Source organism: Schistocerca gregaria, chromosome X (genome assembly GCF_023897955.1).
Source record: "Schistocerca gregaria isolate iqSchGreg1 chromosome X, iqSchGreg1.2, whole genome shotgun sequence".
Classification (NCBI taxonomy): domain Eukaryota; kingdom Metazoa; phylum Arthropoda; class Insecta; order Orthoptera; family Acrididae; genus Schistocerca; species Schistocerca gregaria.
Genome location: NC_064931.1, coordinates 533097894 through 533112066, shown reverse-complemented (window position 1 = coordinate 533112066; position 14173 = coordinate 533097894). Strand labels below are relative to the sequence as shown.

The window sequence follows — 14173 nt, the reverse complement described above, 5'->3', positions numbered from 1 at the left end:
GATCATCAAATCCCAGGTTAAAAGGTTTAGACAAAATGCTATTGAGAACCACTTTTTTTACCTTTAAAGAGTCTGTAATGCTCTCATTGTACATAGCTAAAAGCTTTGTGATGTATAACTCTGTAGATACAGCCTTTTACTTTTCTTGCAATGACTTTATCTAACCTTCAAATTTGAGATGAACTTAATCACATATGTTTCCTTGGAATGTTTTGTTTTGTTCTGCAGCCCTCATCTCCTTCCTCATGAATGGAATTATCATTAAATATTGAAGAAGCAGTATAATTAATTCTGGTTATTCCTATAGAGAATACAACTGTAAAAAGCTTGGAACACACAGGAACTTGTTCATTGTTTATTCAGATGTGGCACTTTTTAAATAGAGAATTCAGCTTTCCACCATCTTCCCTAGAGCCATTGTTTCTGGCAGGACACAGCTATAAATGAAGACAAAATCCAGTTCTGTTGCTATTTGTTGAAGTGTCTGTAGATCTTCTTTCTATTTCTGATGAGATAGTAGACAGGAATGGTACAGCATTTGACTCTTTTTCCCCTTTGCATCCTCAAGACGGTTCAAACACCTGCATTTCAGACTCCTTGTCGTGATATCAGATAGTTAATAAGTAATTTTTGGTTTTGATTCAGAAATTAATAGAAGAATACATAGCTAGTAATCATAATGAAAGCCACTGATGATAATTTTGCAGCTATTTGCAGCTGTACCTTGTTGATTCTGTCTTGAATATTAAATGTTCCAATTGCTACATTTGAAAGCTCTATTTGGTTCTTACGACATGTTTCTGGATGCTCTATCTTATTTTCAAGTCACTTAAAAGCATAAACTGTAAAGCATCGCCACTCTGTAGCACATTACTATCATTTAAGCAAGAAGGTGTTGTCATTTGATAATAGTTTATATCCACTGTTTCATCATGCACAAGTACTCTTAACTGCACCCAGAAGGTTTCAAAAACTGACATGTGTCTTTCTGACCACCAGAACATACATAAAGTGAAAATTAGTCCTGTTTTGATGGTCAGAAAAAGACATTATAGTTTTTGAAACACTGTGCACAATGGAATTTTCTGTCTGAATGTATAATTAAATAGCAACATCTTATGGCTTAAATAATATTAATGTGCTGAAGTATGATGATTCCTTACAGCTTATGCTTGTAAGTAGCTTTAAAATGGGGTAAAGCATCCCAAGGCATGTCATGAGGACCAAATAAATAGAGGAGCATTTAATATTCAAGAAAGAAAACCCACTGATTAGTCAAGTTCATAACAAAATTTACTTTTGTAATCACTCATCGCCCATCTGCTTCACATCTGTTTTCATTATGTCTTTCTACCGCTTCCTATATCCAGAAGAGTAGCCCCTACAAGTCTTCAGAGTCCATCATATGTCACATGAATTGCAAACACTCACAAAAACAAAGTGCTAGGCAGCAAACCTGTTGTACATGACAATGCATTGCCCACAACAATAAACAGCATACAATGGAAACATCGAGAACTTTCAAAATGTCGGATTTTATTGGATTTTCGCTTCTACTTACATTAGCAGTCATGAAAAAATGGACCTATTGCTGCTCGACATATTTTCGAACCAGAGGCCAAACTTTGCACATAATTTAAGTGTTAAAAATTGTGTTTTGAATGAAAACACCACCATAGCTTGATGCAGTCCATCTTCTAGAGTACAAATCTGATTCAAACTAATTTAAAATCACAAGTGGACTTATCACATTTTGAAATTTCACTTCTCAATTAACATTTTGCAAGAAATCTATAGTCAATTATCCATCTAGTTTTTATCGTTTGGAGAATCAGAAACCATGTAATTAGATGACAGTATCGTAATGGCTATAGACATTAGCCTTAATATTTGTGCATACAGGTTTAAAATTTGTGTAGTTCCATAGGAACAAATGACATGAAAACCTATGAAGAACAAATGTGAATTAACAGAAAGTACTCTATGATTGTTGCATCATATGAATTTTTAATTGTATTAGTAAGGTGGAGGAAAGAAAAAAAAAGGGGAAGGGTATTTGATAGGAGTACACATGCAGATTCAAAACTATACTATCTGAAGTACTATACAAAAGCAATTCCAGATTGTTCAGAAAAGAAATAAACAGCAAATATGCTTGGTGTTTCTTGTCTGCATCTATATATTAGTTGATAACAGTACATTTGCTCTGAAGGTTGATCAAACTGTGGTGTTGAGAAATGTGGTGTGGTGTGGTTAATAGCACTTTTATTAGTATTTTTTTTATGGGGACTACAGGTAACATCAAGTTAATTATTTATTTTTAATAATGAAAAGAGAAACAGGGAAATTTGATATCATTTTGTCGTTTTACATTAAAAAAGCTATAAAATCTGTGACTACGAACTTGATGTCAGTCAACTTCAGGATGTGGCATCACTAATTGAAACAGCAGCAAAATTTCATCTTAAATACTAAACATTTTATGAATAACTAGTTGTGTTTGAAAAGCATAATATGCATCACTAAAGTAAAAGTGTATTTCATGCTCAAATATTGCAAAAATTAACACAAAAAATGCCAAGGGGAATGTTTTGGTGAATACGCAATGAATATCAGGAATTTAGTATATAAAGTTTTATTACAAATAACCAGGTACACAGCAGTGACAGGACACCAGAGTTTACACATGCTCATGAAAAGAAAACAGTGGGAGATCAGTGCCGAATAAGTCCGGTAACAAGCATAGCTTGTCATAACCAATCGTGGAACAGTCCCAGTCATCAAACAGAATTTGCACGAACACGAACAATTCAAGAGAGAGCAGGCTGCACTGCGGACATGTGGCTGTCCCCACTCAGCTAGCGATGGTGCTGGCACTAGCAGCAAGCAAAATGAGCACTATTGTTTCTGTCTCTCGTCAGCACCAAATGTGAACTTTGCAGTTGTGCTGGTGGCAGCGTATGGAGACATGCCACCACTTTCTTCCCATCCCTTCAGGGAGGTGACATCACAGGCATCAGTGGAACAAGGCAGGAGGACAAACAGTTGGGACTACCACTCAGGATGAATAGGTGTGCCTGGGGAGGCTATGGGATTTGCCAAGGTGACTCCATGGCAGCTGTGTGGTGATGCTGTTTGCCTCCACCATCTCTTAAATTCAGATAAGGTGTGGCTGTCACAACACTGGGCAATCAGCCATCACTGGCCTGGTGGGGCACACAGCCAGAAGTAGTCCAGATGATTGTGAGCCAGGTAGGTGCCGTTCACTTGGAAACCACACCTTGGGCAGCAAAGAACAGGTGCAGAAATGCGTTTGGAGGTGCTGACATCAGGGTAGACACCATCGAACTTCAGTGAAGGGCTCAATGTGACTGGCAACTGCATCTTGATATTGATGGCACCTGGCAGGTCCTCAAGTGGAGGCGATCCTGCACCTCCCGGCCTCTGGAATGGAGCAGTGCTCACAGGGGAACTCCCCATTTGTGTCTGTTGTGGCTGCTTTAGGTGCAGAGCAGATGCAGCAGTGTTCAGGGCTGGTGGCCATGGAGGATCTCCACCCGGCTTTGTCCATGCAGCAGTGTGGTCCTGTGGGTGTTGAGAAACCTACAATATGGGGCTGGAGCAATTGTAGCCCACAGAAACACTAATGGGTCTGAAAAACCAATCTTGTATGCCTCCAAAACATTGACAGTCACCCAACACAAATATTCACACGCAGAAAGGGAGGCTTTAGTCATTGTGCACGCTATCCTGAAGTTCCACGTTTTCCTCTATTGTACCAAATTCCATCTCATTACAGGCCACAAGCTGCCTGTGGCACTATTTGAAACCTGTTCACGACTTTCCGACAGGATCGCATAATGTCTTCAATGCTGAGCTTTGTTTTTGAGTGCATGTCAGTATGAGATTTATTATAGATCCACGGCACAGCATGCTAATGCAGACGCATTGTTTCACCTGCCCATGGGTCTTGACCTGGTCAAGGTGATGATGAGTCTGCCAAGCATTTTTGTAATCATGTCTTAAAAGTACACAGCACAATATACTGTGCATCCTCACTCAATAGCAGACCAAACAGTGTTGACATGAGGTGGGGAATACCATTGCAGCCACAGAAATCTTGAAACAATACCAGTGTAAACTGCGGGCCATAATTGGTGTTGATCATCTGGGGCAAGCCTTCATACGCATACAAGTGGGTGAGAGCTACAAAATAGCTTCTGTGGTTGTATAGCAAATGTGCAAGACATACGGGTAATTGGACAGTGCGTAGACCACCATCAATCATATAGACTGGCACAAGGCATCCGCAGAGTTATTTTGAATGCCATCCCAATGCTTACCCGGCATGTGCTAAGGATAGAAAGTTCTTGGCAGTGTTGCCTGCTTTTTGGGACACTGTTTGCACATGTGCATGATCCTCTCAGTTGCCGAATTGATCCCATGCCATTAGACAGAACACTATATGAGGAACTTATTGTAGATCATACCCTAATGGTCATGGTGTAAGACAGCAAGAATACAAGATTGGAGGATCGAAGACCAACATGTTGTCAAACTCAGTGTTAAGAAGGAAGGTGCTGTTGACTGCCACCAGCCAATAGTGGAGGAGGAAATAGGTGCTGAACAGACCAGACTCCTTTGCAGGCAGGCACTCTGGCCAACCATGCACACAAAATCAGCCCCTGCTGGAGCATGGGATCTTGCTTGGTGGCTGCACTATGTGATGATGAGCTGTCGCTGGAAGTCTTATTCGCCATGTGTTGCAAGTACACTTTGACCTGAAATTGGACAGCTTCTGCTTTCTTGAAGGCCAGGTTGGGACCCATGGGCAGGTGCAACAATGTGTCCTCATCAGCACGTTGTACCGTGGATCTATAATGAATCTTACTGTGACATGCACTCGAAAACAAAGCCCAGCATTGGAGACATTGTGTGATACTATTTGGAAGTCACAAACGGGTTTCAAATAGCGCCACAGGCAGCTTGTGGCCTCTGATGAAATGGAATTTGGTGCAGTAGAGGAAAACATGGAGCTTCAGGATAGTGTACACAATGGCTAAAGCCTCCCTTTCTACATGAGACTATTACCCATATTTGGAAGCATCTGTTGCCAGGACAAGCTGTTTGACCAGTGTAAAAGTACCAAGGAATGATGATGTCTTTACCAGCGACTTTAAGTGCATGAACCCAACGTTGCAGTCTGCTGATCAAATGAGTGGAACACCATTTTTACTCAGTTTGGTCAACAGATGAATTATACACTGTAGCGCCAAAGAAACTGGTATAGGCATGCATATTAAAATACAGAAATACGTAAACAGGCAGAATACAGCACTGTGCTTGGCAATTCCTGTATAAGACAAGTGTCTGGCACCGTTGTTAGATTGGTTAATGCTGCTACAGTGGCAGATTATCAAGGTTTGAGGACCATGGATATCAGGAATCTGGTAAAATGTCAATTCTCTGACATTGATATGGCCGGAAAAAGATCTTGCAAGAACGGGACCAATGATGACTGACGAAGAGAATAGTTCAGCATGAAGAATTGCAACCCTTCTGCAAATTGCTGCAGATTTCAATGCTGGGCCATCAACAAATGTCAGCATGTGAACCATTCAACTACACAGCATTGATATGGGCTGCGAGTCGAAGGCCCATTCATGTACCCTTGATGACTGCACAACACAAAGCTTTATGCCTCACCTGGGCCTGTCAACACTAACACTGTACCATTGATGACTGGAAACGTTGCCTGCTTGGACAAGTCTCGTTTCAAATTGTATCAAGCAGTTGGTCGTGTACAGGTATGGAATGAATCCATGGGCCCTGCTTGTCAGCAGGAGACTGTTCAAGCTGCTGGAAGCTCTCTAATGGCGTGGAGCATGTGCAGTTGGAGTGATATGGGACCCCTGATATGTCTAGATATGACTCTGACAGGTGATATGTACATAAGCATCCTGTCTGATGACATACATTCATTCATGTCCATTGTGCATTCCAACGGACTTGGGCAATTCCAGCAGGACAATGTGACACTCCACATGTCCAGAATTACTACAGAGTGGCTCCAGGAACACTTCCATTGGCCACCAAACTCCACAGACATGAACATTATTGAGCATATCTGGGATGCCTTGCAATGTGCTGTTTAAAAGAGATCTCCACCCCCTTGTACTCTTATGGATTTATGGACAGCCCTGCAAGATTCATGGTGTTAGTTCCCTCCAGCACTATTTCAGACATTAGTCAAGTCCGTGCCACATTGTGTTGCACACTTCTATGTGCTCGCAGGGGCCCTAAAGGATTTTAGGCAGATGTACCAGTTTCTTTGGCTCTTCAGTGTGTATGCTGTATTAGGAAGACATTTTGAATATTAATTAACTTTATCCAGAAATAATTGAGGTTCATTCAGGTTCCATGGTTTAGGTAGTTTATCAACTGACACTGTGTGGTGCTTCATAGGTTTGATACCATTCTTCGAGAGATGGTGGACCAAATATTCTATTTTTGTACAAAAAAACTTTGATTTCTGCTGGTAGCACTTAAGGCCTACCACTTGCAGTTTAGTGAGCAGAATCTGAAGGTTAGTGTGATGTTCGTGCCATGAGAAACCTAAAACAATAATGTCATCAGTGTAGTTTTCACAGCATGAAAGAGGCAGAATCCAGCTGAAGCTACAGGTGTACCCCTGCCAAGTCAATTTTAGGAAAACATTCACTGCCCCCCAGTTTTGTGAGTGTTTCTTGAGGACAACGATAAAGTAGCTAACCATTAACAATTTGGCATTAATGGCAGACATAAAATATGCACAAAAATGAAGCATTCCTGTAAGGATTTTGGATAATAATCAGAGGCATAGCCTACTGGCTGGAAGCAAGGGGTTCAGTAATACCCAGGCAATGCAACCTGTCCAGATCTTCTTTCTCTGCTGACCACAGAGCAAATGGAGTAGGCTGAGCATGACAAAATTTGGGAACTGCCATTGGATTAAGGATGGTTTTAGCGCCATAGTCTTTTGCAGAGACCAATCCCAGCCAAAACAGTGAACCAAACTTGCAGCAAAGGTTGTCTAGTGCCTGCAATGGGATGTAGTTGGAATTGATTTGGGCAGCATCATGAAAATCAAAAACCGTGGATGTGTCAAGACGAAAATTGTTTTTGGACAATGCACTGTCAACAATCAAAACTGTGACCACCCCCATGACAGGCCGATAATCAACACTGATCCTAAACATGAATTGGATGGTCAGCATAACTGACCAAACAATGGTTGGTGTAGGAATTAGAAAAGAAGCCTGAGCAGTGATATATGTCAAGATTCAAGAGAGACCTAGAGAGTTCAGTATCGCTTTTGTTGAATTTGCAGTGTAAAATCTTGCTGGGAACCACCGAGCTCCTGGCTGAGCATCATCATAACACTATGAATCTCTGGGGACTTCACTTATGCGTTTAAGGACTGGCCATGCTGGCTGCCATGATGGGCAACTGCTGCACGGCCTTGTTTATGGTAAGCTATGCACCATATCTGCCACTGTGGGCAGTGGCTATGGATGTGTGGTCAGAAACAGTTGGCACAAGAGAGGAAACTGCTTTGGAAAAAGCCACAGGCCGAAGACGAATGGTGCGAATGAGAATAAAAGGGTGTCGGTGAATGGTGCCTTTGCTGTGGTATGGAATGCACCACCACTACTCTCATGACATCCCCAAACATCTGCGTGACCGCCACGACCTCCATGACCGTGAGATCTTCTAAATGTGATGCCTCCTAATGCACCTATCCATCTGGAACAGGTACAACTATGATGTTGCGTATAAGTATTGGCATAGGACTGTTTCCAGTAAGCAGCACAAGCAAATATGCATTTCTGACTTAAACCTTGGAGCTTGGCCACCCGTGCCATAGGACATGCTCTCTTTTGTCGCTGCTGAAAATCTGTACGGGAAGCCACAGCATTGGTTTGCTTGAGATGATAAGCCCTGGGGCATCTCACAAGTTTGAGAATAATGCCATTAACAGAGCAAGTTTTGTAAACAAATAAAATGTTTCACGTCCAATCCAGACAAGGAAAAGGATTTTTTTGAAGTTAGGTCTATTACATGAAATGCTACAAAATGCAGCTGCAAATGCCACATAGGAGTCCCACTCTTCCTCCACCTCTTGAAACAGGAAAGCTGGGGGCACAGGTAGGTGTGCCAAGGGTTGTTGTGGAAGGATTATGGCAATCTGTGAAACTGTAACCAATTCACAAACCAAGTCTAGCTGCTGCTGCTGCTCCTGCTGTTTTTGTTATTGTAACAACTGAACCAATGTCGAAACCATTGTGCTGGTGGGAAACACGTCAAAATGAAATGATCGCATCACTAAAAGCTGTAGTATCTGTAGTTTAGTTACAAATAACCAAGTACACACTAAATATACGACAGTAGTGACAGAACACCAGGGTTTAGCCTCACTCGTGAACAAAAGACTGTGGGAGAACTGTCTAGGCCAAGTCTGGTAACAAGGACAGTTTGTCATAACCAGTCACAGAGCAGTCCCAGTCACCAAATAGAGCCTTAATGGAGCAAAAACAGTCCAGAAGAGCCCAGTTTGTGCTGTTGATGTGCATCACCACCAACAATAGGGCAGAAGGTAACTAATCTGTGGATACATCATTTATTTTAGCAAGTGAAACGACAGTGATGCAAATTTTAAGGTTTTGTGAAATAACTGACCTCCTTCCCAAATTATCAGGAGAAGTAGTTAATGTTTTGTGAGTGAGACTAAATCTTTATAAATTGAGTGGCCATACTCAACATGAGATAGATATTATTTTAGCCTTTTCATCTTTGTTTTAATAGGTTGTAAAATGACAAGCTGTTTAACTTCTTATAGCTGGAGTTCAGTCAGGTAAAATTTTTTGAAGGACATTATGTTCACTTTTGACTGCAAAATTATTTATTTACAAAAACAGCTATAACAGTCTCAGCCATCTGACCATTATCAAGTGATGAAATTGTGCTTCAGCACCTGTCAAAACCCCGCCGGGAGGAGATTATTTTAACTCGGCTGCATATTGAGCACTGCATTTTTAGCCATGGTAATTTGTTCAGTGGTGGTGCCCCACCACTTTGTACGCATTGCATCCAAATTTTAACTGTCTGCCTCTTCCTGCTGGAATGCCTTTTTTTACCAATTTACGTTTCAACTTGGGTTTACCGTCTGATTTATCAGCTGTTTTAGCAACTGATGCATGGGCTGTCGACCGCGTTTTACTTTTTATCCACCAAAGCAATATGGCGAAGGCCATTTAATTTTTAGTTTTGGATCTCCATTTTTGTATTCCCCTCCCCCCCTCCCCCAAGTGCCTTCATCTCTGTGTTTGGTCTCTATAGTTTTGACTTGAGTGCGTATGAACCTAGTTGTTTTTGGCACCCTAAAACGAAACAAACGAACAACCTGTTAAAACCTTAAAAAATAACTGATATGTATACATGTCATCATCTCATCCTATGATGGGCATTTAACATTAATAGTGTTCTCACATTTTACATAAATCAGACAAAACTGCCCCTCATGTACACTGAATAAATGCAGAGTTGTGTGGCTTCAGAAAATATTGTTCTTGTGAGACACAGCTAGCTCTTTATTCTCACAAATAATGTGTGCTATCAATGGGGGATGTCAAATTGATTCCATATATTTAGACTTCCTGAAGGCTTTTGATACTGTTCCTCACAAGTGACTTCTAATCAAATTGCATGCCTGTGTAGTATCGTCTCAGTTATGTGACTGGATTTGTGATTTCATGTCAGAAAGGACACAGTTTGTAGTAATTGATGGAAAGTCATTGACTGAAACACAGATAATATCTGGCATTACTCAAGGGATCTATATAAATGATTTAGGAGACAATCTGAACAGCTCTCTTAGATTGCAGATGATGCTGTCATTTACTGTCTTATAAAGTCATCAGAAGATAAGAACAAATTGCAAAATGATTTAGACAAGATATCTGTGTGGTACAAAAAGTGGCAATTAACTCTAGATAATAAAAAGTGTGAAGCTATTCGCGTGAGTACTAAAAGGAAGCTACTAAATTTCAGTTTCAGAATAAAACACACAAATCTATGGCTATAAATTCAACCAAATACTTAGGCATTACAATTACGAATGACTTACATTGGAATGATCACATAGATAATGTTGTGAGGAAATCAAACCAAAGACTGAGATTAATTGCCAGAACACTTAGAAAATGCAACAGATCTACTAAGAGACTGCTTACACCATACTTGTCCATCCTCTTCTGGGTGCAGTGTGGAATCCACATCAGATACAATTGATGGAGGAAATCGAAAAAGTTCAAAGAAGGGTAGCTCATTTTGTATTATTGCAAAATAGGGGAGAGAATGTCATTACACATGAATTTGGGTGCCAATCATTAACCCTTGAATGGGTGTTCTTGTGTGTAAAGTGCACAAATCTTAAATAACATTGTTTTGTATCATTACATTATGGTTTCACAATTGTGAGCCCATATCTATTCCCTCATTATTACTTCAGCTAACACAGTAATAAATTGTGTTGTCATGTGTCCAAAAATAACAGAAAGCTAGGTTAGAAAAATTTTCGACCCATGCAAGAAATTGACCCAGATTCCGAGCTAGCAGCAAAATCACACAATGAGGCAGTTATCTATGAGATAATTTGTAATCAAGTAAGCAGTTGGCAGGGATGTGATGCAACTGCATGGTTTAATGCATCCAGTGGGTCAGTACTATGGGGTAACACTTGTGTGCAGCAACAGTGTGATGCAATGAAAAGTATATTTTATTACTGTTTAATTAAACAGTGATTTAGATCAGACATTATTAGCTTATTTTATCATTGTTTAGTTAAAATAAGATTAAACCATAATTTTGTCACATGTCTGTCTTGGTAATATAAAGACAGTTATTCTTTACATGTGTATAAAGTGTGCCATGCTCCTGCTCATGTTAATGGAAAGCAGCACCCCCACTGGAGGGTTAAATCATAGGTGTTTTTCATTGCAACAAGATCTCTTAGAATTTAGTGTCACCAACTTCTCCTAAGAGTGTGAAAATATTTTGTTAGCGCAGGAAAAATGTTAGTCACAATAAAATAAGAGAAATTAGATTACCATGAGAAGTTTTAAGTGTTCATTTTTCCTGTACACTGTTAGAGAGTGGAACTGCAGAGAAATAGCTGGAAGGTGATGCAATGAACCCTCTGCCAGGCATATTAAATCCAGCATAGTCATCAAATGTGGTGTGTCCAGGAAACCTGCTTTTTCAGATTGCTAAACGACATTCAAACAAATCATATTAATGAGTTTCATTACAGAGTGAACAAATACAATACTTAATTTTGTGTTTCACAGATGTGTCGCAAGCAAAAGACAACACGCAAAATAAGCAATGTTCTTCAGCATAACAATTTCCAAGTCCATGTTACATAGACATGAATAGAGCAGTCGCTGCTATAAAAGTGCCTAATCTTGAAGCTGCTCTTCAACTGGACCAGGACCAGTCAGGCGCACCTCTTATGTCCACTTCACATAGGAGTCACTGCTGTCGGGTTGTCGTCCTAATACGGTAGTTAATTGTGAATTGCAGAGCAATCGTGTAGATGTAGTCCATGCAAGTTGTGATTCGATGTGATTTAGGTTAAAGATAACAACGATAACATTAAATACCCAATATATGGTGATGACATATCTGATATGTACATGTTTATTGAAATTTTAAAATTCTGCTGAAGCATAATTTAGCCACCTCATAATGGCCACACAGCCAAAATTGCAACAGTGAGTTTTATAAATAAAAAATGTTAGTCAAAGGTGACAAAGACGTCCTTTAAAAACCCACAAACTGTATTTACAGTTTTCCATTGAGTGATAGTGTACATGATTGTATGGATATACATAATGATGGGGTAGAGATGATTTTAACTTTGGTTGTATTTCATATAGTTAAAGTTTCATTCATTGTAATTACTATTGTCTCAGAACTTTTAAAGACAGACAAAGGAGGGGATTGAGATGTACACACATTGTTGTTTATTATTATTTGTACCACATTGCCTCCTTTTTGCTTTCAGGGTTATGTGCCATGAACCACGTGTTGTGCTCCACATTGCCCATACAGTTGTTAGGAGGTTATCACCATTTGTTCGTCAAGTAGATTTTGGTCTGGACTGGGTCTTTGTTGAAACAGGACGTGCAGTCTACAGGTTAGTAATTGAAAGTGTCATCTTAAATTGAACAAATAGATACAAATGTGTGTTTTTGCTTTGTATTTATGAGAGGTGCCTATTGCAGTTATTGTCAACAAGTCTACAGGAAAGTCCCTGCCTCCCCCCCCCCCCTCCCTCTCCCACCAATATGAATGAATTAATAGAAACATTTCCAAGAAAATAAATCATTATCTTAATAAATCCTCATCTTAATGCCTGAGTGACCTGGCTTTCCTTTTTAACCCACCACAACCTATCCTCCCTTCTCCCTGAGGAAGGAACTAATGGTTTCAAAACCCAGGATAGTTTTGTGTACTCTTATTTGTACTCGTCAGTCTGCTTAAGGTAAGTAACAGCTAGCAGTTCTGTCTCATAATTTTATAAATAAAGTGTGAGACTATAACAGGAGTTGATAGTTAGCCATCATCATCCATTGATCTGCATGGTGATCGTATTTTGGGCTCAGCTACACCTGTTAATCTTTTGTATCCTTCAGATGTGGTTGCTGCATTCCGCTGTCTTTCTGTGTAATCTGCTTGCTTGCCTTGAGTGCTTGTGTTATGGCTGCTGCCAGATGCCAAGGTACCAGAACAGCTGGCCTCACACTATGTTGAGTACATCTAGAGTGGTAGCTGTGACAATTCTTGTTGCTTGATTTTTGCTAATGTTGAGTGAAACTAAATTCATTGACTGTAAAAGTTAATGAGATTATGAATTTATGACTGTGAACTTTCCAAAAAACTCGTTACTGTAATTGCAAAACAGGGAGATGTTAAAATTACTTTTATCACAAAGAATTAAGTGTTTATCTGCACCACAATAATTCCTCCAGGAAAAAAGGTTCGCAATCGGCAACTCTTACAGTGTCCAAACATTGTTTACATGTCACCCTTTTGACACACACACACACACACACACACACACACACACACACACACACACACACACACACACACACACACACGTGATAAGACGTGAAACACAATACAATACACAATAGTAATTTGTGCTATTTGCATTTGTTTCTGGTTTCTTGGCAGACATTCTATGACTAGCAAATTATGCAATTATGCATGAACACTGGTATCTTTGAGTGTTCTGTTTAAAATGTGTAAAAAAAGTATACCAATAAATAGTTATAGGATTCTCATCGTCAGTGTGTCTTCCTCGAATTTCTTCAGTTCTGTTGAAAAGTTTCTACAAGTTCTCTTACCAGTGACAGATGAAACACCAGTACTAACTTGTTTTGCCCAATTACCATCCAGTGGAGACAATGAGAAACTGAAGCACAGTGGTTCAGAAGATGGGAGATGAACTTCCTGTACTACTTCACAGTTCTCGGTATCATTTCAGAAAGGTCAGCTGTTTCGTAGGAGAGTTTTATAATCACGAATTTCCAGTTTCTTAAAATTTTTTACCATCACTGATATTCCTGTAAGTGTTTTCTCTCTTAGAAATGTCTGTGCTGTTCAGCTGCTGAACATGCATGCCTCTCTTATACCCTACATATTGATTGCCATGTAATGTATCATTTGACATAAACAAAGGTCATGCACTATCCATTTTCTCCTGGAGTTTTGATGTGTTGCACCCATTCCCACAAACAGTGGCGCATATTATTTCTCTGACTGGAATATATATATATAATCTCAGTGTGTTCCACAAGGCTCCATATTACGCCCAGTTCTATTTCTCTTGTATTTTAATGACTTGCCATTAAATATCAGCTCCCCATCAGTTCTGTTTGCAGATGATACTTCTGTGGTAGTTGAAGATCAGGATTTGGAAAAAATTCCCAAATTTGTGATCAACACCTTCAGTACCTTAGAAACTTGGTTTCAGCTAAATGAGTTGAATCTAAACATATCTAAGGCTCACATGATGCAGTTCAAAGCCAAACAGTTAAGATGTGAGCAGGTTATGATTGTACAC

General features: G+C 39.8%; 1 protein-coding gene across 7 annotated transcripts in view; it reads left to right on the top strand.

The window, feature by feature from the left end:
* Positions 1-14173, top strand: part of LOC126297463 (neuropathy target esterase sws) — a 216467-nt gene that overhangs the window by 69930 nt on the left and 132364 nt on the right. For all 7 annotated transcript variants that reach the window (XR_007552528.1, XM_049988336.1, XM_049988335.1 and 4 more), the window contains exon 13: positions 12107-12238. Coding sequence is in view for 6 of the 7 variants with exons in the window: in XM_049988336.1 (XP_049844293.1) it covers positions 12107-12238 (132 nt within the window). In the remaining variant the exon portion in view is untranslated. The remainder of the gene's footprint in view (positions 1-12106; positions 12239-14173) is intronic.